The sequence below is a fragment of the Rana temporaria genome, chromosome 2 (assembly GCF_905171775.1).
Source record: "Rana temporaria chromosome 2, aRanTem1.1, whole genome shotgun sequence".
NCBI classification, from domain to species: domain Eukaryota; kingdom Metazoa; phylum Chordata; class Amphibia; order Anura; family Ranidae; genus Rana; species Rana temporaria.
In genome coordinates, this window is record NC_053490.1 from 457432181 (window position 1) to 457458776 (window position 26596).

General features: G+C 41.9%; 1 protein-coding gene across 2 annotated transcripts in view; it reads right to left on the bottom strand.

Moving 5' to 3' along the window:
• CORO6 (coronin 6) overlaps window positions 1-26596 on the bottom strand; it is a 156904-nt gene that overhangs the window by 85494 nt on the left and 44814 nt on the right. For both annotated transcript variants that reach the window (XM_040338567.1, XM_040338566.1), the window contains exon 2: window positions 322-529. In XM_040338567.1, coding sequence (XP_040194501.1) covers window positions 322-519 — 198 coding nt within the window. In that variant the 5' untranslated portion in view covers window positions 520-529. The remainder of the gene's footprint in view (window positions 1-321; window positions 530-26596) is intronic.

Consider the following 26596-nt stretch of genomic DNA (forward strand, 5'->3'; position numbering starts at 1 on the left):
GATGCAAGAAGAGAAAATAAAAAAGGATAACTTTATGGAAGTAAAGCTCTCCTTCAAAATCACCTACTGTCAAACAGGACAGTAATTATGCAGATTGATAGCCTTACATAGCTGAAGCAAAAAAATAAAAAAAAATGTCCCCTGCCATTTGCCTACCTGCACAGTTGTGCATATGTGTATAAATCACAAGACTGGCTCTACAGAATTACAAATCCTTTGACAGGTATTGTAGTAAAAATATACAGTAAATATTCAGACAGCACAGTCAATGGCAATTACCCAAGTAGTCTGAAACATAACAAAATGTGTGCTTTAACTTACCTTGGATAATGACAACACCATAAAAGCTCCTCCACCACTGGACTCCACAATGATGGCTAAAAATTTCGGATTCACAGCACAGAAAGAGCTGTCCCATGTGATCTTAGATACCCGAATATCCTCATATGTTTGGTCGGCTTTTACGGGCTGTCCGAAAATGTGCCTAAATTTGCTTTGGCGCACCACTCTTCGGCTCATTGCGGAAATACTGCAGGAAGTACAAAAGAAAGAAAAATCCGATATAATGAACACAATCAAAGTGTTTTGTCAAAACATGGCTAAGGTAAGGTACAACTCTATCTCAAAAAGTTTTGAACAGAATTAGGAAGGCTTAAATTATTTTTGATGTTTGTGTAGTCACTGGGGAGATTTTCTCTCATTTCCAGATTGGTTAAAGAAACAGGAAGTGAATCAGCTTTTTTTGCGGTCTTTGTTCCTTGCTTCTTGTATGATCCCCTGGGCAAGGAGAGAAAACAATCAATACTAAGGGCCAGATTCAGGTACATTGTCGTATCTTTGTGCCGGCGTAGCGCATGTCATATGCGCTACGCCGAAGTAACATTGAGAGGCAAGCTGAGTATTCACAAAGCACTTGCTCCCATATTTATATCAGCGTAACGTAAATAGGCCGGCGTAAGCCCGCCTAATTCAAAGTAGGCAGGTAGTGGGCGTGTTGTATTAAAATGAATCATGACCCCATGTAAATGCATGGCTGTACGAGCGGCGCATGCTCAGAATCACGTCGCATATACTCCCCAACATATGACGGCTCAATGCGTACGACGTGAACGTAACTTACGCCCAGCCCCATTCACGTACGACTTACGTAAACGACGTAAAATATGACGGCTGTTCCGACGTTTCCGACGTCCATACCTTAACATGACTTACCCCTGCTTTATGAGGGGTAAACTTACGCCTGACTTACGCCTTACGTAAACGGCGTAAATCAATGGAAGCGCCCCTAGTGGCCAGCGTAAATATGCACCCAAGATACGATGGCGTAGGAGACTTACGTCGGTCGTAGGTAGTCAAAATTCAGGCATATCTTGTACTGTGAATTAGGCGCATAGATACGACGGCGCATCCTAGAACTTACGCGGCGTATCAACAGATACGTTGGCGTAAGTTCTCTCTGAATCTGGCCCTAAGTGTATAACCCTTCTCTAACCAAAACCAAACACAACTGTAACATTTTGGATTTCTCATAACCAGAGTTTTAACACCTTCCTGGTTGCCATGGTCAACTACTTCATTTTCTTCCCCAATTTGTTTTGCTCCTCTTGTTGTAATACTACTATTATTTAAATACAATAAAATAATAAAATACCAAAACAGTACTCCCACTATGCTGTACAGTATAAAAATAGAGTATACATCCATATAATGATGCCCTCAATTTACAAGAAAGCAAAGCAATTTAACCCTCAAAAGCAAGCAGGAACAATATACACAGGGAGAATATTGCTTGTAAGATTATGTTCCAGTCGAACACAGAATTGATCCGATTGCGTGTTCAGCTGCTGCCTGTGACACAGCTGGCTTGTTGATGTAACTTATTGGCCTGTGTTGCAGCAGAGACAACATAGGCCTATTAATATCAGGTCAACAGTCTATTCTTATACCACACTTTAGTAAAGAGACTTAGGCCGCGTACACACGGTCGTTCCAAACCGATGAGAATGGACCGAGGTTCAGTTTCATCCGTCCAAACCGACGGTGTGTATAGCCCATCGGTCGGTTTTCCTTCGGTCCAAAATTTTAAAACATGTTTCAAAATCGAACCGATGGACCGCTGACCGATCGGTCCAAACCGATGGTTAGTACAGAAAAGCATCGGTTCAAAGCCCGCGCATGCTCAGAATCAAGTCGACACATGCTTGGAAGCATTGAACTTCGTTTTATTCAGCACGTCGTGTGTTTGACGTCACCGCGTTCTGACCCGATCGGTTTTTGGAACGATGGTGTGTACGCACATCAGACCATAAGGCCACTTCAGCGGTGAACCGATGGAAATGGCCCATCGGACCATTCTCATCGGTTTGGAACGACCGTGTGTACGCGGCCTAAGGAGTTAAATATGTCTTGGGAGAGAAAGGTCTGCGCCTGCACAGTCAGCTCTACACGGCGGGCGCAGGCGCCGTATAGTGCCGACTCTTAGCTCGGGTATTTCCGGAAATCTGGTGACGCGCGTTGTGCGACAGGTCACCTGTTTCACAAGACGTCAATCATCGAACGGAACGATAGGAACGCCCAGTCCCGCAGTCATCGGAACCCTGAGGCTGGGATAGGAACGCCCCGGAGTCGTCAAGACGGGGAAGCCCTGGACAAAATCCGGATATAAAATTAAGTACAGAGAAAAAAAAAAAACATGCCGAAATTAAATGTCCTTACTATTGTACTTTTAATGTAAAAAATTCATTTTTAGGGTGAACCTCCACTTTAATGAATTAGGGTCATCCTCCATAAAAGTAGATAGTAAAAAATGGAAGCCAGTTATCGTATACCCATCTGCGGACTGTTGGAGGGGTTGTGGGCAGGAAGGCATTTTCATACACTTATGGTGCCATGGTGCACTTATGACTTTACCATTCACTTACATTAGATAACTTGTAGACATCACAGTTACCAGTTCTATTACAGTAATTATTATGATGAAATCTATCCAGAGAATGATGAGTGATGAACAGTGAATGTAGATGCTGCTCAGGATTTGCTATCAAATTTGATTACTTTAGGAATAAAAAGTGTGCTTTAAGGGATTTCTCTTTTCAACTTTAGAGCTTAGTTATAAAGACTTGCAAAGTAATGATTTTTCATTATACTGCAATTTGACTGCTAAAACACGATTAGAGTAGCATAAATTCAATGCACATGCAAATGTTGCATAAAAAAAAAAAAAAGTCTTTATAAAAAGCAACAAAAAAAGAGAAACCACCAAAGCCTGCTTTATCAAAAGTGTACATGTCAAAAATCAACGAGAGGCTATCAAAATATCATTTAATCAGCACGCTCACATTTTGAATGTCAATTACTCAGTCATGCAACACTATACCCATGTGAAATTTTCGTAATTTTTTTCATACAAATAGAGCTTTCTTTTGTTTAATGTTGTAAATAAACTGCATTTTTCTTTGTTTCGGTTATAAAATTTTGCAAATCAGTAATTTTTCTTTATGAAATTTGCCCAAAAATTATGCTGCTACATATCTTTGGCAAAAATAACCCAAATAAAGTATATATTTTTTGGTCTTTGTGAAAGTTATACAGTGCACAAGCTGTGGTGGCAATCATTGAAAATTGATCACACCTGATGTAGCCAGGTAAGTACAAATACCCCCAAATGACCCTTTTTTGGAAGGTAGACATTCCAAGGTATTTAAGTAATGCCGCGTACACATAATCGGTTCAACCGATGAGAATGGTCTGATGGACCGTTTTCATCGGTCAAAACCGATCGTGTGTGGGCGCCATCGGTTAGTTAACCATCGGTTAAAAAAAAAGGCAACTTGTTTTAAAATTAACCGATGGATTCCTAACCGATAGGACAAAACCGATCGTTAGAACGCACAACATTGGTTAAAAATCCACGCATGCTCAGAATCAAGCCGACGCATGCTTGGAAGCATTGAACTTCATTTTTTTCAGCACGTCGTGTGTTTTACGTCACCGCGTTCAGACACGATCGTTTTTTTAACCGATGGTGTGTAGGCGTGATGGATCATCTGTCAGCTTCATCGGTTAACCGATGAATACGGTCCATTCTCATCGGATGGACTGACCGTGTGTACGCGACATTAGAGGCATAGTGAGTTTTTGGACGTTGTCATTTTTTCCCACAATTCTTTGCAAAATTAAGATTTTTTTATTTTATTTTTTCACAAAATTATCATATTACCAAGTTATTTTTCACACACAGCATATGCATACTTGCAACTACACCCCAAAACACATTCTGCTACTCCTCCTGAGTATGGCAATACCACACGTGTGAGACTTTACAGAGCCTGGCCAGAGGCCACATACAGAGGCCCAACAGCCAAGTAGCACTTCCAGGCTTTCTAGGAGCATTAATTACACATATAGGGGCAGATCCACAAAGAAATTATGCCGGCGTATCTATTGATACGCCGTGTAATTTCAAAGTTCCCGCGTCGTATATTTGTTTTGTATCCACAAAACAAGATACGACGGCATCTCGGATGGATCCGACAGGCGTACGTCTTAGTACGCCGTCGGATCCTAGGTGCAATTGTTCGGCGGCCGATAGGTGGCGTTTCCGTCGAATTCCGCGTCGAGTATGCAAATTAGCTAGTTACGGCGATCCACGAACGTACGTCCGGTGCATTTTTTTACGTCGTTTGCGTTCGGCTTTTTCCGGCGTATAGTTAAAGCTGCTATTCTGAGACGTACTCAATGTTAAGTATGGCCGTCGTTCCCACGTACAATTTTGAATTTTTTACGTTGTTTGCGTAAGTCGTGCGCGAATAGAAATTTGCGTCGAATGACGTCACCATCGTAAGCATTGGCTGGTTCCGGTGTAATTTCAAGCATGCGCACTGGGATACCCCAAGGACGGGGCATGCGCAGTTAAAAAAAAAAACGTTGTTTACGTCGGGTCACGACGTATTTACATAAAACACGCCCATATTACATCCATTTGAATTCCGCGCCCTTACGCCACCAGAGATACACTATGGCGCGAATTCTTTGAGGATTCAAAATAAAATAAATAAGTTACGGCGGCGTAGTGTATCTTAGATACGCTGCGCCCAGCGCAGATGTACGTGGATCTGCCCCATAATTTCTTGACAACCTATCACACTTTTGAAGGCCCAGGACAAAGAAATGCGCACAAAATTACCCCATTTTGGAAAGCAAACACCCCAACATATATTATATGAGGCATTATGAGTCTTTTGAACATGTCATTTTTTTCCACAAGATATTTCTAACACATTGTATGGCGATACCACATGTGAGACTTTTACACAGCCTGGCCACATACAGAGGCCCAACATTCAGGGGGCACCGTCAGGTGCTCTAGGGCCAAAAAATGACAAATCTAATTTCCTGACTACCTATTACACTTTTGTTAGGCACTGTAGGGCACTGATAGGCACTGTAGTGGCATGTATGACCATGGATGTGGCACGGATGAGGCATGGATGAGCACTGATGTTGCATGAATGAGGCACAGATGTGCATGAATGCGGCACAGATGGGCACGAATGAGGCACAGATGGGCACGAATGAGGCACAGATGGGCATGAATGAGGCAAAGATTGGCATGAATGAGGAGCAGAAGGGGCATGGATGTGGCACAGAGAAGACATGAATGATGCACAATTGGGCATAAAGGACAGATGGGCATAAAGGACAGAGAGGTATGGATGAGGCACAGATGAGGCATGAATAAGTCACAGAAAGGGCATGAATGAGGCACAGAGGGGGCACCGGTGAGGTACGGGTAAGTGCTGCTGCAGCCTCCCTTCTCTCCTCGGTAGCTGTACCAATTGGTGTGTACAGCGTGCGAGGAGAGAGCTGAACCGGACATGCACCGGTTTGCTGACAAGTGATCGCTCTGTCATTGGACAGAGCAATCATGTAGTAAAGGGCTGCTGTGATTGGCCCTTTACCCCAATCCCTGACGTATAGTAAGGGGAATACTATAGTGAGTGACAGCAATGAGTCAACTGGGCTGCTGACAGTGCCCAGCGGCATTCTCTGGGATTTTACAGATAATTAACATGCATAAATACTTAAGATGCACATATAATCTTCTGGGAAGACGGTTGTTAAAAGGAATAGTCTGACAACAAGTTTTCTTTAACTGACAAATTAATAGATGGATGTAAGTGCTATGTGTAAGTAATTCCCTACTACCATTTTGCTTCTCCAATTGAAACACATCTGAGTGATTAATTAACATCCCCGCATTCTTTAAATAGCTTTAGGACAGGGGACTTGTGTGTCGCATATTATTTATGTCTTTAGTGAATTACAGCTTCTTCTTCCACTGTGGAACAATACCCAATAATTTACTTCCTGCCAGGCATTCTACAAAAAGGAATACTAATATACGGTTAAATTCTAAGCCAAAAAGTGTGATAGTAAGAATCCTTTTCTATCTATTTCTCCTGCCATAAGAGATGATGAGTACTTACTGCTGACAGTAGCAATCTGCAGTCTCCTGGCTCTAGGAAGCATCCTATATTACTGGCCAGGAAAAGCTGGTTTACAGCATAGATGGATGCAAACACAAGGGCACGCCATACTGGAATCCATCATCTTAGAATCTCTCTTAGAAGGGTCAAGTACAAATATATATAATGTTAAGTGGAAATGTGATTAAGTGGAATTGAGAACATTTAAAAAAAAATGCATGACATTGGTTCTTAACCTCCTGTTTATAGCCCTCAAGCTGTTGATAGGTAGAAAATGAATGGCAGTGACACAGTGGAACTTATTGTTGTACTCACGTGAACTGCCTTGAAATTCTTTAACCATACAATCCAACAAGAGCACCAAACATCCACTAGTGCAAGGCATTGGAAAGTCTAGTTTTTCTTACAGCAAACATATTATACTTATACATAGAATGTATAAAATGTATAAAATTAATCCATAGCAAAAGAAATTAAATAAACAAATCGAACACGTTTTGGGGGCCAAACACACCCCCCCCTTCATAAAAGCTTACAAATTATGACTGTGCTTAAAACTGACTCAACTAAGCAGATATCCAATAGATCTGCACTGTGATTTACTGGAATGGTTTCAGGGGGTGGGTTAAGCCATTGTTAGTGAATGCAGTGTGAATGACTGAACTTGCTTACACTGACTTAAAGGGGTTGTAAAGGTAAAAAAAAAATCCCCTAAATATCTTCCTTTACCTTAGTGCAGTCCTCCTTCACTTATCTCATCCTTCGATTTTCTTATTTCTTCTGCGAAATCCTCACTCCCTGTTCTTCTGTCTGTAACTCCACACAGTAATGCGAGACTTTCTCCCTGGTGTGGAGTGTCGTGCTCGTCCCCTCCCTTGAGGGGGGAGGGGGCGAGCAGGAGAGTCAGGACGCTCTCTACGTTTCAGATAGAGAAAGGAGTTGTGTGTTAGTGGGCATCCTGACTCTCCTGCTCGCCCCCTCCCCCCTCAAGGGAGTTACTGTGTGGAGTTACAGACAGAAGAAAAGGAAGTGAGTATTTCTCAGAAGAAATAAGGACATTTAAAAGCAAAATGGAAGGATGAGGTAAGTGAAGGAGGACTGCACTAAGGTAAAGGAAGATATTTAGGGGAATTTTTTTTTACCTTTACAACCCCTTTAACCTGCCCTCCTGAAACTGTTCTAAGCAATAAATCACAGTATAGATCTATTTGGCATCTGTTTACCTGATGAAGTGGGAGTGTGTTTGGCCCCTGAAATGCATTTATTTTTTTATTTTTTTACTATGAACCGATTTGATCATTAAAATTACCATGGGCTCTTGGACGTTTGTTTGGCGCTCTCATGCATTGTAAGTATGTGGTTTTTAAATTATGAGCCCTTTCTATGTTTCTGAGGAGAGTCCCCGTTTTGTGGAGTGCTGCCAAACCAGAGCCAATGTGCCCAGTGGCAAGTTTAGTAACCCTTTGAAAATCGGAATGCAGTGCCCCATTTGTTCAAAATTCTCTGCGACTCAGATGATGTGTCCTAACAGTACTTAAAGCGGAGTTCCACCCAAAAGTGAAACTTCCGCTTTAAGCACTCCTCACATGCCACATTTGGCATGTAATTTTTTTGGGGAGGAGTGGGGGCTTCGGTAGGAGTGGGACTTCCTGTCCCACTTCCTCCTTCCGCCCAGGGACTGCCTCTGTGACTTCTCTTCTCGCCTTAGGTGGCCTCTCCCTTTAGGCAATCTCCAGGGACACGTGACATGGTCCCAGGAGATCGCCTGTCCATTCACAGAGCGCAGCGCGACTCGTGCATGAGCAGTGAGTGCCCGGCCGTGAAGCCGAAAGCTGTCACGGCCAGGTGCCCACACTATGAATGGAGGCCCCGGCCGGAGAGGGAGGGGAGAGGAGCGGAACTCTGGACGGCTGCGTCGCTGGACCTTGGAGCAGGTAAGTGTCTGTTTATTAAAAGTCAGCAGCTACACTTTTTGTTCTGCTGACTTTTAATAAACACTAAAAGGCTGGAACTCCGCTATAAACACATACACGGTTAAAACTTTATTCCCTTTTCTCATTTGAAATGGGAGCAATCAAGCTCATCACAGAGATATTTTCTATGAGTTGGAAAACGTTCTTCTTTGTTGACAAGCTGCATTACAGAAGCCTTGTTATTACCAGGTAATCCTAATAAGTGATGATCTAGAAAGCATTGCTGGCTTAGACTAGGCCACCCAGAGTTACAGTTAGAATAATTAAAATCATTACATTTGTGGAGATGTGTGTACCACTACCACCTGATATTCATGCTCTAAAAAGGGAAATCAGAGATACAAAAAACAGGCCACATACATTTTTTTCAGTCAAATGAGTTGGACGACTTCAGCCTATGGTCAGGAACTGCGGGTCACACAGATGGTGACCTGTTGGCAGTAAATAGTTATAGTTTTTTTCTGACAAACTATGGCATAAGTAGAATGGGCTGGGCGAACATAGACAGGGATTGTGGAACTGGGATGGTAGTAAATAGTTACTAAGGGGGTAATCCACAAAAGGGATACGCCGTCGTATCCCTGTTTCTATCTATGGAACTGATCCACAGAATCAGTTTCTCATAGATAGGCAGAAGATCCGACATGTGTAAGGGACTTACACTGTCGGATCTTAGGATGCAGTACCGCAGCCGGCGCTGGGGGCATTTCTCGTCGAAATGCCGCTTCGGGTATGCAAATTAGCACTTACGGAGATCCACGAAGCTTTTCAGCTTCGTTTTTTCTACGTAAGTATTAGTTTGCCGTCGCAATATTAGGGCTGCTTTTACAAGGCCTAAACTGTTTACACCTTGTAAAAGTAGACCCTTCTATCTCGTGTCGTTGTCTTTATTTTTTTTTTTTTTTTGCCGCAACTCGTTTTTTTTTTTTTTTTACGCCCGTCGCGATTCTCAAAACCCGGCGCAACGTAAAACCGCGCAAAGCACGTTGGGAAAATGACGTCGGGAGCATGCGCAGTACGTCCGGCGCGGGAGCGCGCCTAATTTAAATGGGACTAGCCCCATTAAATTAGGAACGCCTTGCGCCGGACGGATTTAAGTTACACCGCTCAAAATTTCTAGGTAAGTGCTTTGTGGATCGGGCACTTAGGTAGAGATTTTGCGCCGGTGTAACTTAAATGCCAAAAGTTACGTTGCGCCAGGTTTTTGAGGATTAGGCCCTAACTTCTTTACTTCTCCTTGAGGCTTCCCCTAACTGACAGTTTTTAGGTGGATTTACTTCAGCACCAGAATGTATTAAAAATTCTAATGAGAAAATATAAAACAGGACAGGTATTGGTGAGGTGAACCAAAAACCAGTGCCACTGCCAACCACAACAGGGCCCAATTAAAACCAAAAAAGGTATTTAAATGTCTCATGTTTTCACAACTTCCAAAACGCAAGGAAAATATTCCTCTTTCTAGAAAAGAGGGTAGAGGCATGCAAATCATTTTATTTTGTTTTAAATGGAACTTGTGGTGTATCTTAAAGCGGTGGTTCACCCTCAGTGACACGATTTTACCATCGAGACAGGCATTGTAGCGCGAGCTACAGTATGCCTGTCCCGATTTTTTTACCCCCGTACTCACTGTGTACTGGTACATTATAGATTTCGGCTCCCGCGGGGAATGGGCGTGCCTATGGAGAGGGAGGATGATTGACGGCCGGCTCTGGCACGTCACTCTCCCCGAAGACAGCCGGAGTAGGTCTCGGCTCTTCACGGCGCCTGCGCACAGGCTATGCGCAGGCGCCGTGAAGAGCCAAGCCTATTTCGGCTATTTCCGGAGAAGCGTGACGCGCCAGAGCCGGCCGTCAATCATCCTCCGTCTCCATAGGCACGCCCATTCCCCGAGGGGAGTCGGTATCTTCGATGTACGAGTACAAGGTGAGTACGGGGATAAAAAAATCGGGACAGGCATACTGTAGCTCGCGCTACAATGCCTGATTTTATGGTAGAAGAAAAAAAAATTTTTTTTTTTGGGTTTATAGGGTGAACCCCCGCTTTAAGTGAGTTAACATTGTAAAATGTACCTTAAAGTGTACCTGAAGTCATAAACCATGAAAGGAATATGTGAAAGGTTTGATTCAATATTTCTTAATAAGTAAACACCTTGAGAAGCTTACTATGGGGTACCAATATCTATGGTGACCCTACTAACCTGACCAATTACACCAACTGCTGCATTGGGCCTAACACTGGAAGCCCCTTATTATCTGCAGTGTGGTTTTCTGGCTTTTTCTTCCTTTAGCCGACCCATATGATGGTCACTCCAAATCTTGTGCATGAGCAGAATGAGATCTTGCAAGTTTAAAGAGTGCCATGCAGTGTTGTCAACTGTCAGTATTTTTACTGGCAGCCAGTAAAAAAGGGGCACTTTTCTCCTGTAAGTAATTGCCAGTGACAGGAAAAGGTTGCCAGTAAAAAACATGGCTGCGACTCTCAGCTTGGAACTGCCCTCCCGAGTCCTGTCCCTAAGCTACTTACTATAGCAAAAATAAAAAAAATATTTTTTTTGCCTCAATGTCTACCTTTAATCACATTGCTAATTGTATGTTGTACTTGTTAGTTGCCTAAATACTGAAATTTGCACCTAAAACTGTAATTTTGGAAATGCCAGTTAAAACTTGGCTGCGCCAGTAAATTTTGGGTGTCGGGTCAGTAAATTTCAATATGGCAAGTTGGCACCACTGGTGCCATGGTATCAGGAGAGAATTATTGTGATATTTGGGATTCTGTCTAAAGTCTGCTGTCTAGTGATGTAGACTTCACATGAGGCTGCAGGAAGACAAGGCATACAAGTGACTAGGCTAAAGAAATAGTGGACAGATTATCAAAGAAGATATTTTAAAATTGAGTTGAGGTTCTTGTGAAGGCACCAATGTCTATTGGGGGGGGGGTATTGATTTACCTATACAGTAACAGTTATGTGCTGGTAGGGCTGCTTTTAATATTGGAGGCAAGCCATGGAAGCAGTTTTAGAAAATTCCTGGCTGGAAGGAACAATTAATCTCTGGATAAGCATCAGAGTAGTTTTGGTAGGTACATGATGACAGGCATATGTTAGCTGCAAAGTGGAAATTCAACACAACCAGAGCTCTGAATGCAAATTGTTCAAAGAGTAAACAGTCATGTGGGTGCATGTCAAACTACAAAAATAGCAATGCCACTATGATTAATAGGACATTACTTTTTCTGGAACAATAAATGCTTTATATAGAACAACCTAAAAGACCCAGCTGTAAATAGTTTAGTCAACTTTAAAAGAATTGGATCATAACCAAAATATCTAAAAGATTCTCCTTTGTGTGACATGCAACCCGACTCATTGCTGTGGGTCAAGACACTTTGTGAAAAACATTGCATGTTGCAGTACCTTTAAAAAAAAAAAACTCCTATTAATTATTCGTTTTCAAAAATAATTTATTACAGGTGAACTCAAGGGGCCAGATCCACAAAAGGGATACGCCGGCGTATCTACTGATACGCCGTCGTATGCCTGTTTCTATCTTTGGAACTGATCCACAGAATCAGTTTCCAAAAGATAGGGAGAAGATCCGACATGTGTAAGGGACTTACACTGTCAGATCTTAGGATGCAGTACCGCATCCGCCGCTGGGGGCATTTCGAGTCAAAATGCAGCTTCGGGTATGCAAATTAGCACTTACGGAGATCCACAAAGCTTTTACGATTCGTTTTTTTCTCCGTAAGTATTAGTTTGCAATCGTAAAATTAGGGCTGCTTTTACAAGGTCTAAACTGTTTAGGCCTTGTAAAACTAGACCCTTCTATCCCGCGTCGCCGTCTTTTTTTTTTTTTATTTTTTTTTTCCCGCCGCAACTCTTATTTATTTTTTTTACGCCCGTCGCGATTCTCAAAACCCGGCGCAACGTAAAACCGTGCAAAGCACGTCGGGAAAATGACGTCGTGAGCATGCGCAGTACGGCCGGTGCGGGAGCGCGCCTAATTTAAATGGGACTCGCCCCATTTGAATAGGAACGCCTTGCGCCGGCCGGATTTAAGTTACACAGCCGAAAATTTCTAGGTAAGTGCTTTGTGGATCGGGCACTTAGGTAGAAATTTTCCGTCCGTGTAACTTAAATTGAAAAAGTTACGTTGCGCCGGGTTTTTGTGGATCTGGCCCAAGGTTTCCAACAGAAGTCTCTGCCTTAACCAATATATTAGATATATAGACTTAGCAAAGTGGATATTCACCGAGATCAGTGAATAAGATTAATCTGTGTTTGCTCAACAAACCAATCATGGTCTAGCAAAAATTATTATTATTATTTTTTTTCCCAAAGGGAATTTTTTTGGTATACAATTCATACATTACATCGGTATACAGAATCAGTAGGTGTACAAATACAGAGTAATTAAGTAGCAAAAAGCCAACAGTATTAAATCATACATTTTAAAACAATATGTATTTGAGGTCTATGAGAAGGAAACTTCTGAACGGAAAAAGTGAATAATTCAAGTTGTAATAGAATAAAGCCATGACCAGCACAAAGCCGGCAACATGGATAGGCAATGTGTCCTTGGTCATTCAGTGTGTTTATTGGGAGATATATCGGTTATGATATTTGTGAGAATATCTGTGTTTTATCAGGTGTACAAGAGATCTGCGTATGTGATTGTTTTTAGTGGGTATTGGTGTTGGTGCGTCTTCCCTGGGTAATGGCCTAATGGATTTCTAAGTGGTGGTGTCTTGTAGGGTTGTGATCGCTGGACCACTAGCAATCTCTATCGAGTATAGTGGTTCATGTGGTTAGGGTAGTCTGTCAAAGTTATAGGGAAAACTTGGTATAAGATGTGAGAGAATAGGGGTAGGTCAGTGTTTAGGGATGCGTGGGGTTTTTCTTATGAGGTCGTGGGAGGTATGGGAAGAGTTCCAAGTTGTGGAATTTCTCCCCCATCGCCAGGTGGGGGGGTGTCTATGACATCACTGCGCGTTAAGTGGGTTGGGCAAAAACATATTTTTTTAATTATTATTCTTGCATATGATTGGGTATACATAGTAAGCATATGTTTACTTTATTTACAAACAGCCTCTGCTTTTTAATAAAACGCTACCCTATTGCATCAATAGCATTTAAAATGCTTTTTTTGTTCACTTATGGTCCTTTGCAGCTCAAGCTTCATATGCACTATAAGTGAAGAGGCAGGTAGCATAGCTGGAGCTACAAGCCAATCAAATGACATCATGTGCACTAGGTTCAATTAAGCCAGCACTTGCATCAACATACTAATTCAGAAAATCCAAGTACTACAAAATAGCTGCTAGGTGACTGGTCACCAGGAGACTAGCTGTGGTGACCGGTCCTCAAAACAGGATGAGGGATAGAGCACTTTCAGCACATAGAGTTAGCAGATGTGTAACCAAGTAATAAATTACAGTATAATAAGTTAATGTACGGATATTCCAGGTGACAAAAATTTGCAAAGTTGAATGAATGAATGAAAAACTTATATAGCGCGGCACATGCGAACTAAATCGCCTCTGGGCGCTTGTTGTTGCCGTCTCCTTTGATATCAAAAGAGATGAGTTTTGATCTTTCTCCTGAACGCTAAGTGATTTTCCTCCAACCGAATGCTGGTTGGTAAAGCGTTCCATAGTCTGGGACCCTGGACCGCGAATCTTCTTTCTCCTTTGGACTTGTATTTGGCTTTCGGTATTTGGAGCAGATTTTGGTTGGTGGATCGCAGAATGCGATTGGAGTTGTGAGTTTTTATTTTTTCGCATAGATAGTGGGGAGCATTCCCATGGATACATCTATGCGTTAGACAGAGTGCTTTAAAGACAATTCTGTCTTTAACTGGCAACCAATGAAGGGCTCTCAGTGAAGGTGAGATTGATTCCCAGGGTTTTTTCCCAGTCACTAGTCTGGCGGCCGTATTTTGAACGACTTGCAGACGGGCGACTTGGTACTTTGGGAGCCCGAGGTAAAGGGCGTTTGCATAATCCAATCTGGAGTTTACAATTGCTCCCACCACGACTGCTATGTCTTCTTTGGGAATAAAAGGGGTGAGTTTGCGTAGTAGGCGCAACCGATGGTGAGATCCACTGACTACTGACCCTATTTGTGCGTCCATTGTCATGTGGGAGTCGAAGATGACCCCGAGACTTTTGTTTTTGGCGCTAGGGGAGATGATTTTGCCCAGAATGGGCGGGGGTATCCAGGTTGTTGCAGATTGATTCATACGCTTGGCGTGAAACAGGAGAAGTTCTGTTTTCGCTCCGTTGAGTTTAAGATAACTCTTTGTCATCCAGTTCTCTATCGAAGAGAGGCATGTCTCTAGATTGAGATGGTGATCCTTTTTGTTGCAAATGCGGAAATACAGTTGCGTGTCGTCTGCATAGGAGTGATAAAGCAGTTTTTGGCTGCTAATGATTTCGAAAAGAGGACGAAGATAGATGTTAAACAGCACTGGCGACAGAGGCGATCCTTGAGGGACTCCGTACGGTACCGTGAAAGGTCCCAATTTCACGGTTTGTGATCGGCTTTCCAAAAAAGAGGAGAACCAAGGCAAATCACCTTCTGCGACTTTGGCAACGTCAGCTAACCGAGTTAGTAACAGTTTGTGGTCTACCGTGTCGAAGGCTGCGCTTAGGTCCAGCAGAACCAGGAGACAAGATTCTCCTTCGTCTGTGGCCTCGAGAGCGTCGTCCCAAGTTCCTATTCCTCTGAACCTGGAGTACCGATTTAGGCTTCATTTCCACTGGCGTTTTTACAGCCACATTTCTGAGCGTTTTTTACAGCTTAAAAACGCTTGCCCATGTTATTCTATAGCATCATGCCCACATAGGCGTTTTTGAGCTGCAAATGGCATAGGCGTTTTTGAGCTGTAAAGAAAACGCGGGACCAGGGCGTTCTGTGGCTCCAGCAATAGAGCTGTAAAAACGCCAGACATTAAAAAACGCTCAAAAACGCTACCGCGGCTTTTTTAAAGCTGCAGGCTTTTTTAAAGCCTAAGGCTTTATTTCCACTGGTGTTTTTACAGCCACTGTTGTTAGCCTTTTTTACAGCTAAAAACGCCTGTCCATGTTTATTTTGTAAAAAAAAAAAAAAATATATATATATATATATTTTTTTGTGAGCTGCAGCTTTAAAAAAGCCGCGGTAGCGATTTTGAGCGTTTTCGCAGGTTTTTGAGCGTTTAACGTCTGGCGTTTTTACAGCTCTACTCTGGAGCTTCAGAACGCCCTGGTCCTGCGTTTTTTTTACAGCTCAAAAACGCCTATGCCATTTGCAGCTCAAAAACGCCTATGTGGGCATGATGCCATAGAATAACATGGACAGGCGTTTTTAAGCTGTAAAAAATGCTCAGAAAAGTGGCTGTAAAAACGTCAGTGGAAATGAAGCCTGAGGCCTCGTACACACGACAGAGTTTCTCGGCAGAATTCAGCGAGAAACTCGGTCAGAGCCGGATTCTGCCGAGAAACTCTGTCGTGTGTACACTTTCAGCCCGATGGAGCCGCCGAGGAACTCGTCGAGAAAATAGAGAACATGTTCTCTATTTTCTCGTTGTTCTATGGGAGAACTCGGCCCGCCGAGCTCCTCGGCGGCTTCAGGGCTGAACTCGCCGAGGAACTCGATGTGTTTGGCACGTCGAGTTCCTCGGCCGTGTGTACGAGGCCTCAGATAAATACATACATGCAACCATATGGAATAAGTGGTGTGTGAACTAAAGCAATAATATAGAATCTGGGTGTTTTGTAAAAGGTGCCAAAAGGAACAAATGTTTTCATAGTTGTAACAGTCTTCAACCGTTGCAGCACACCAGCTGTCCAGGGCACTGAGTACCATTCAGAGTCATATCCTAACACATGGTAATGACTAAAGCACAGTGTATGACACAGCCAGTGCATGTGTGATCACCATCAATGAAATGGCACTTATCCAAGTTTATGGTGTCTCTCCATAGAAGAAACAAAAAAAACAAAAACAAAAAAACATTTTTTGTATAACAATGTGCTTAATCTAAATTCTGAAATTAAATCCTACATATTTTCTTTTCCTACTTGCTAAATATAAAGTGGTTTTATCAATGTAAAAATGCCTAGACCTTCCAAATAAACCCAGCTTGATATGTAATCAGGCAGACCATAACGGAATTTCAGGATCGAAATACGGTAGCTACTACTGGTGACTTATCCTTGAAGAGTAATATTTGTGGTCACATCCTTACTATCGCTTTACCTCTAAGCTAGCCACTACCCTGGAAAATGTATGTTGGTCAGGTGTCCTGACAAGTCTTTGACTGCATGCCTTTTCCAGAGCAAGTAAAGAACCAAGAACAAGGGTGACAGTCCCTTTGAGCAGGTGCTTTCAAAAAAAGGTTGATAATGGAAACTTCCTTTGAAAATCAGAGGATACCAATGTCAGTAAAATGGATACTGTATTATTAAAGTGTATCCAAAAATATATTTTCTTTTTGGATAGAGAAATAAAGGATTAAAGTTTTTCTAAAGGCTGAAGTTTTTTTTAGCTTAATAAAAAAACTCAAATTAAATAGTGTATTACATGCTATTCATATTTCGCTCACTATGAGGTAAATTTTCTTTATTTTTCAAAAATTAGCTTGTTGATCCTGCTGCTCTCTATCTCCACCTTCTGTCCATGTCCCCAACTCAGCTAGGGATTTTGCAGCTCTAGTGGCAACTCGGCACAAAGTTCAATTTTCAGTAAGATTCTATGCTGAGCATTTCTTTCCTATTCATTCTGAGCAGCCCATGTGACTATATATACAGTGGTAAAATGACAGCCCACACCTCCTTCATGCCAACTAACCAGCTAATCACAATGGGGGGGGGGGGGGTCTTGCATGTACATTAACGGTTGCTTCACCTCCCTCTTATTCTAACATATAGGCTGGAGGGGTGTGACACAGCTTGTGTCTTGCAGAAATCCACCCACACCATGTTATTTCCACAAAATAATAAAGATTTGTATGCCAATTTAAAAGAGTTCATTTGTATTTATTTTTACTCTGTATTCTAGTTTGTTTTTTTATTTTAATTTTTATTTTAAAACACATGGCAAGCAGTAGAAGACTAGAAGCTCCTCCTGCTTAGGTTTCCTTTCATACAGGCTGGGAAAGATCTGGTTCATGTGACAGTTGTATATCGGTTAGGAAAAGAGGTACTGTTTTTTTTTTTGTTTTTATCATCCACATACAGAAATAGAAAGGACAATGTAAATGAAAGAGGGTGTGATTAGTATCACGTTAATGCATTCAGGTAAAAAATGCTCCCATGTCTGTGCCATTTGCAGAGTGAGGAGAACGTGAGAGAAAATCTAAAATATTGGGTTGTCATCAAAACAGGAATAGAGAAGAAATCTTCCAATGGAGACAAATGTTCCAATGACAACTATGTAACAGTCTAGGAGAGGATTTCCTTTCCCTTGGAGAGATCTCCTTTTCATGTTGTGCCTCAAGACAAGGGAAGGAACAACTCCTCAAAAGAGAGACTTAAAAAAAATCCTGACAGGAGTTTTAATAATCCCCTAAACAATCCAAAACTACAAAAAGTTTTGACTTTTGATCTACCGCTAGATGTGGCGTTTTCGGTTTCACAATAGGTTTATTCGTTTTTACAGACAATGAGAAGAGGAAAATAGAAATGATGCATTGGATAAGAAAGGTAAACAGAGGAAGGATGGTCACAGGAATACACATGAACATTACAGCACAAGCTATAAGGCTGGATTCACACCTAGGCATTTTTAGTGCTTTTTGCATTTTTCAGATTTGCACTACAGTCCATTTACCATGGTTTCCTATGGAACACATTCTATAGTGCAAATCTGCAAAATACAAAAAGCACAAAAAATGGATAGGTGTGAATCCAGCCTTAGCAGGGGTTGAAGACTGCAAGGAGATGTGGCGTTTTTTATCAGCCTGAAATTTAGCTTTAAAGTGGTTGTAATCCCTCTCTGACCACTTGCACCTACAGGTAAGCCTAGATTAAAGCTTACCTGTAGGTGCAAGAAATATCTCCTTAACCTACATGGTTAAAGCTGAGTTCCCACCACAATTAGCATGTATGTCCTTTCATCCTGCGTTTTTATAATATAAATCTGGTCACTTACTATTTTACAATCCGCCGCCGATCCGCATAGATATTCAAAAAAGATAGTTTATAAAACTATATCTACACCGTTGCCATTTTGCTTGTGGGCATTGTGTAGCCTACAGGCACTTACTTCCTGGAAGTCTTGGATGGGGAGTGATAATTGGACAGCGCACTGCATCCTGGGAAATGATGACACACATTTCCCAGGAGCATTAGAGGGAGATGATGTCAGAATCCTAGGTGGTTTCAAAGGCATAGCAACAAGCATTTCCAGATGAGTAAAAAAAAAAATTTCTTTTTTTTTTTCTTTTTTAGTCATAAGCTACAGTTTAAAGCAAATTTTTTTTTTTTGATGGAACCTCCACTTTAAGGAGATATTTGCAGAAAGGACTGCACCGATGTCCTCGGTGCATGCGCGCTGTAGACAACGGCGCAGGTGCACTGAGCGTGCCGGTTTAAGCAATGATCGTGCCGGTCCTGCGCGCATGCGCTGAAGTGACGTCATCGCCGCTCCGGCCAGTCACATCGCCGGAGTGGAGATACACGGAAGGGACTCTTAGGCAACATGGCGGCGGCGGAGAGGAACACTTCGATCTCAGGTAAGTCATTCATAATGAGCTAGTATGCTATGCATACTAGCTCATTATGCCTTTATCTTGCAGGGTTTAAAAAAAAAAAAAAGAAGAGGGTTTACTTCCTCCTATGCACACAGGGAGTTTAACCCAGGTGCATGCCTTTCTGGCATTTAGGTGAAAGCAGAGGGCACAGGTGAAGTGTCAGGCCTCACTGCTGGCAGCCTGTGAAACTCTATAAGAAGCTGACAGCTGCTTTGGCTGGATGGTGCACCTAGCAGGTACTAATGTTTAGGGTAGTATGCCCAGAATGCAGACTTTGCAAATTAGCAATCTTGGGATAATCTCCCTACCCAATGGTGACAGAGCTAGAAATATAAACCCGACGGTCTCCTAATGGTCTCACAAAATAAACTGATTTGTCATAAAAAGAACGTCTCACAGCATCTGTAGTAATCAATATATGCAATCTGACGAGCTAAATATCATCAAATTTGATTTGTTTGCAAAAGCTGAAAATGAGGGCTAGTCAGCAAGGTCACAATATACCCTCAGACAATACATACTGCAAGCTAGAAGTTGGGGAGATATTTAATTACAATGACTCTAGGACTGTACAGAAAAGTAGGAAACATCGCTAGGTTTCTTTGGGTCTTCATTTTCCACGTTGGTAATGATATACGAGGATAGAAGTTTTATTATACTGTCCTTTTTTAATTTTATGTCCGATGGTTATTTCTATACAACATATTTTAGGGGATGTGTTTAGACAGAAAAATGGAAAAGAAAATAGTAAATGACAAGCCAATACGAAGGACATCCAGATTCATACATCAATGAGTTAGAATAATTCTTGAATACAACTAAATAAAACATTTACTATAGCAATACAGATAATCACATCCTAAGAGTCGGTTCACACTGCAGAGGCACGACTTCAGAGGCGATTTGCAAAACTACTTCTGTATAGAAGTCAATGCAGGTCGCCCCGAGCCGCCCCTGAAGTCGTACAGGTACCTTTTTCTAAGTCGGAGGGACTTGCGTCGCTCCTATTAGAACGGTTCCATTGCATTCAATGGGATGCGACTCGTCAGGCGGCTGAGCCGCCTGACGTGTCGCCCCAGTGTGAACCGGGTCTCAAGGGAATAGTCCTTCTCAATTTATTATACATTCTTTCTGGGAACACCACAGTCAGTTAGCTGGCTTTTGTTTTACACCGCAACATTACTCTACAAATGTTTGCGTTTCTGACCTGAAATTGGTACAGACATATGGATTTGACTTTTCTCTGAAATGATTTTGTTGTATACTCGTCGTTCTGGGTGTGTGACTAGGATGGACTGATGCCAGAAACAGACAGGTTACCGATATTTACAGAGGAGATCAGCATTGACAACCAACATACTTCTTGCATCAAACGGCTGAGCTGTGAACTTAAAGTGTAAGTAAACCCTCCTAGCTATGATTAAGCACTGAAGTGCAGTGCGAAACGCGTCAGTTTCTGTCCTATTTTTTGCTGTGGCATGTTATTTTTGTGACCAGTTTTATTAAAAGAAACGTTTTTGGAGTGCGGCTGTCCTAGCTTTTCTCTTCAATTTTGCATATCATTGCATCGCCGGCACCCAGGGTTTGGATCTAGTGAGAAGGTTCTCTGGTTTTATCTGAGCGGTTACTTTTCTTTTCAAACCCTCCTATCGTTTTCAGCCAAGGGTGGTTCCCATGTTTCCCTCTGTTTAATCTACAACTGCCATGATGCTGCACATGTGATCAGTTATGACATTGGATGGTTTGACAGTTTGGTTGAGAGCACAACCAATGGGAGTGTTACATGAAACGGTTTTATGGATGGGTTTACTTACACTTTAATAAGAAGCAAAAAAAGAGCAAGAATTTATCAGATTTTTGGATAGGAAGCATATTGCCAATTACCAGCAATAGAAGAAGGGGAAATCAAGCGATACTGATAGATTAAGTTCTTTGAACAGACTAGTCATGATTTTTCTCCCCAGTAACCGAAAATTAAGGTGGCAACTCCACACTATATGGTAAAAGGTGCTAGTGGCATTGATTCAAAAGTGAGGAATGCACTGGGTGGATGCGATGCAACTGCTGAGGTGTATAATATATTCCATGTAGGAATTTTAGTTGGACAAATTTGTCTTTTGCAAAGATAATAAGTTTAGTGTATTGTGCCTCCACATCTTCCCATTCCTCCTCAGAAAGGGTGGCAATATCATTGTTCAACTTGTGGAGCAAGGAAAAGGTCTTAGGGCTATGATAAGTTAATAGAGGCGCATAAATCGAGGAGAGGGCTTTAGTGAGGTCAGCAGCTCTCAGAGACTCCAAAGGATATTGTTAAAAAGTAAGCCCCTGGAAAATGTGTCCCTAATAGCATGCCAAAGTTGAAGAAATACCAATTGGGGAGGTCGTATTCCTCTCTCAGTGAGATAAAGGTGCAGAGCTCCCCTGTCAGAAAAACATGCTTAAAGTTTGTAAACACTTTCATATACCCAGTGAATTGACTGGCCTCAGGTGATACACAGAGATGAAACAATCCTCCTACATATGTTGTACCGGTTTATCTACAGCTGTCTTTTCACTACATCCATCGAAAGAATGCAAAATATACAAATGATATCTCAGCTATGAAAAGCAAGGGGCAGAGAGCTGTAGTTACATAAATAAGAAGAGCTCTGAGACCTGATTGGACGGAAGAGACACACCACCCTTCACACAGCACACAGGAACAGAGTGAGGCTGTCAATCACTAATTTTGCCCTCCCTGGTCAACATTTTTCTCTTGGTGTCAGGAAAACTCATTAGAAGTGGCTCATGTTGATAGCAGAGAAATGAAGCAGCAGACAAAAATGACACCTAGTGCCCTGTATTGAGACAAGCACACACTATAGAAGGATTTCGTCATATTTCATTTCTGATGTTTAAAACCACTTTAATACTAGCAATACTATTAAGAGAAGGGAGCATAGGGTTGTCCCAGGGGCTTCTATATGGGGACCAGAGCTCAGGGGCAGGCAACAATTTAAAGGGGAGTTCCACCCACAATTTCACTTTTTAAATATAAATACCCCTGTAATACACAAGCTTAATGTATTCTAGTAAAGTTAGTCTGTAAACTAAGGTCCGTTTTGTTAGGTTGTTACAGCATTTAGATAGTTTATAATCTAGAAATAGATTATGGCCATCTTAAGTGTGGGCATCATGAAGCCAGACTGTATGACTTCCTGGATTTCAGCTTTGCATATCTCGCACATGCTCAGTGCAAAGCAATGGTTTCAGTCAGGTTTGCAAGGGCTACTGGGAAACATGATGCCTATCCCAGAAACCCTTGCAAATAGCCTAGGCAAATAAGGAGGAGGAAGTAATGAAGGACTACAAAATAAAGGTATTTACAAGCAACAAAATAAATAAAAATTGTCCATTCTGAACACTATGAGATTAGAGCATGCAGCACAGACAAACATAAAAAAATGGGTGGAACTCCACTTTAACCATTGTCACTCAAGTTCTCAGTTTTGTTCTGATTGGTTGGGTTACAGCCAAAGAGAATCTAGGTCCTCTCATTTATTTTCATGCAGACTAAGATGTTTAGCAAAAATGTATTTTCTTAAAGCAGATTTGAGGTCACATTTTTGCACTTTTATTGGCTTTGAACAGACCCATTCATTTTCTTTCTCAATTTTTATTGATGTTTTTGCATAAAACATAAAATAGGTAATAAACTTTATCGTACATTGAGATTCAGTAGTGAGAGGTTCAGTAGGGTTGGTATATATGACATAATATGGAATTAACATATGTGAACAGTGTTAACAATTCTAAATGCTATGTATAGGGTTAAGAGCTCTGTCTAACATCCCCAGACACCCCATCTGGGCGCAAACTGTGTCTTGACAGTGCTACTCACCCTAATTACTTAGGAGGGTAAGTAGGCAGGGAAAGGGGGAACACAGGGGTAAAATATACTAAACTAATTAAGCCTGGTTATAGAGTATGAGTATCTTATACAGACCCATTCATTTTCGATAAGCCCTCAATGTGTATCAATCGACCAAACAATAGGACTAAATTCTTCTTCTCCAGTGCATTGCATGTATTTTTTATTGCATGTGGTGCAATGCACTGAAAAAGATGTGTCTGTATTGGGTATGCATGTGTGTTGAGCACCATTTAAAATGAATGTGCCATGGGGTTGTTCATTCACCAAGAATTAGTGTACTGCATATTAAAAGCACTTGAGAACATGTGCTACAATGTGCCCTTACAAGTACAAGCAGCCCTTAAAGGGTCACTAAAGGAAAACATGTTTTTAGCTAAATAGTTTACTTTACCTTACTGCAGTCCTGGTTTTATGTCCTCATTGTTTGTTTTTGCTTTGATGTTTCTGTAATTCTTCTCTGTTCTGGACACTTCCTAGTTGTCTGTTTCCTGATCACCACAGTACTGGGAGATTTCTCACTGTGGTGACTAATCAAGGGGGTGTGTCTAAAACTTCTCAGCACCAATCCAGTTTCGTTTTGCAAAACCTTCACTGCCCTCGATTGGCTCTCTGGCTCTGTACATCAGAGAACCAGGAAACAACAGCAAAAATGAAACTAAACTGTAGGTACATTATATGATTGTTTTTTATCTATTTTTAATCATTTTTAAAGGGAACCAGTTAACTAGTATGTCTCTATGTAAACAGTCATTTCAGCAAAAAAAAATGTTTTCCTTTAGTGACCCTTTAAAGCAGGAGTCTCAAACTGGCGGCCCTCCAGCTGTTGCGAAACTACAAGTCCCATCACGCCTCTGCCTGAGGGAGTCATGCTTGTAACTCCCAGCCTTGTAATGCCTCATGGGAGTTGTAGTTTCACAACAGCTGGAGGGTTGCCAGTTTGAGACCCTTGCCTTAAAGCATTGTAGTGCCAACACTTTCAGGCTAGATTCAGACCTATAACTTCACATTGTACATGCAATTTTAGGGGGCATTCCATTATCTTCTGATGGGCCCCCAATGCATGTTAATGGAATAAACAACACACCATCAACGGTCCATGGGAAATGAATGGACAGCCACAACATACATTCATAGGCTTAAAAGGGCCTTCTAGATGGCATGTTTGGGTTTTACAAGGGCAGTAAAACATTTTTTTTATACTTGTACAAATTTAATAGAAAGTAAGCAATTTGCAATAACAATTTGTTGTTAAATTCTACTTTGAAAATGTAAAACAAGTGTCGATGGAGCATCATTGGAAACCATTATAGGGCACCTGTATTATTAGGAAAGCATTAACAGAAAATATGCCTTGCTTCCCTGTTGATAATAAAATAGTCAACTTGGCGGAGAGGCTAAATTACCAGACATTAGCCAATGATGAGAAAAATTATGCTGCCTTGAAATATTAATGAGGAATGTATTCTGGCAAGGTTTGAGAAATTAGAAATGATATGATAATTAAGATGAAAAAAATAATTGTCTAGAACATTTTTAAAACACTGTGGGCCAGATTCAGAAAGAATTACGTTGCTCCACGGCAGCGTAACGTATGATGATTTACACCGCCGCAGGTTTACAGCGTAAGTGCCTGATTCACAAAGCTCTTACCTGTAAACTTGCGGCGGTGTAACGTAAATCCGCTCGGCGCAAGCCCGCCTAATTCAAATGGAGCGGGCACCATTTAAATTAGGCGCGTTCCCGCGCCGAACGTACTGCGCATGCTCCGTCGGGAAAATTACCCGATGTGCATTGCGCTAAATGACGTCGCACGGACGTCATTTGTTTAGACGTTAACGTAAATGGCGTCAAGCGCCATTCACGGACGACTTACGCAAACGACGTGATTTTTTTAAATTTCGACATGGGAACGACGGCCATACTTAACATGGCTTAGAACACCTAGGGCTCAGCCCTAATTTTGCGATGTGTATCTCGATGCGTATCTCGACGGAAACGGCGTAAAGTTAGAGCGACGGGTAACGCGGACGTTCGTGGATCGCCGTAATTAGTCATTTGCATATTCTACGCTGACCGCAATGGCCTCGCCACCTAGCGGCCGGCATAGAATTGCATCCTTAATATCCGACAGTGTAAGTCAATTACACCTGTCGGATCTTAGGGCTATCTATGCGTAACTGATTCTATGAATCAGCCGCATAGTTAGGACGGGCGGATCTCTTTTGTGAATCTGGCCCAGGGTTTCTAAATGAAAAAAGTCTCAACAGCATTTTCAATATAGTCAAATTTAACCACTTGCCGACTGCAATCCATATACAGAAAAACCTTGGTTGAGAGTAACTTGGTTTGAGAGCGTTTTGCAAGACAAGCAAAATGTTTTAATACATTTTGCCTTGAGATACAAGCGATGTCTTGATATAAGAGTAGAGTCATGTTACAACTGAGTACAAGATAGAAGAGATGAGCCTCCAAGTGTAGCAATATGGTTACATTTAATAAAGGTACAACATTTAGCAACTTATTGCTACACTTAGGAGGTGTCTCTCTTCTCTTTTATACCCTGTAAAAAAAATGCTTTGATATACAAGTGCTTTGGATTACAAGCATGTTTCTGGAACAAATTATGCGCGCAAACCAAGGTTTTACTGTATATACGTTTTGCTTACCGGTATTACGGATAAAGATATCAGCCTTAACTCCGGTACCACACGCCCCCCCTTCTACTGCTGCATTTAAGAAATTATCTGACACTGCGTCGATCTGCTCCCATAGGCGATCAAAAAGTTAACACTCTTTGATCGACTCTATGGCCTTGGAGGACTGAAGCAATGCCATGACTTCACTTTTTTTTTTGTCTTTTGCTTTTAAAAAAAGGAAAAGAAGAGATTTGGGGTCTTTTTGACCCCAGTTCTTTTCTTAAAGAGGACCCCTCATCATAAAAAGAAAAAAAAAAAATTGAAACGGACAGTGTAAAAATAAATAATAATAAAAAAAATTAACCACTTAACGCCCGCCGCAGGCCTATTTACGTCCACAGAATGGCACGTACAGGCAGATGGGCGTATATATACGTCCCTGCCTTCTAGCGGGTCGGGGGTCCGATCGGGACCCCCTCCGCTGCGTGCGGCGGGCGGCTTACCTCGGGGAGCGATCCGGGACGACGGCGCGGCTATTCGTTTATACGAATAGCCGCCCAGTCGCGATCGCTCCCCGGAGCTGAAGAACGGGGAGAGCTGTATGTAAACACGGCTTCCCCGTATGTAAACACGGCTTCACTGTGGCGGCTGCATCGATCGAGTGATCCCTTTTATAGGGAGACTCGATCGATGACGTCAGACCTACAGCCACACCCCCCTACAGTTGTAAACACACACTAGGTGAACCCTAACTCCTACAGCGCCCCCTGTGGTTAACTCCCAAACTGCAACTGTCATTTTCACAATAAACAATGCAATTTAAATGCATTTTTTGCTGTGAAAATGACAATGG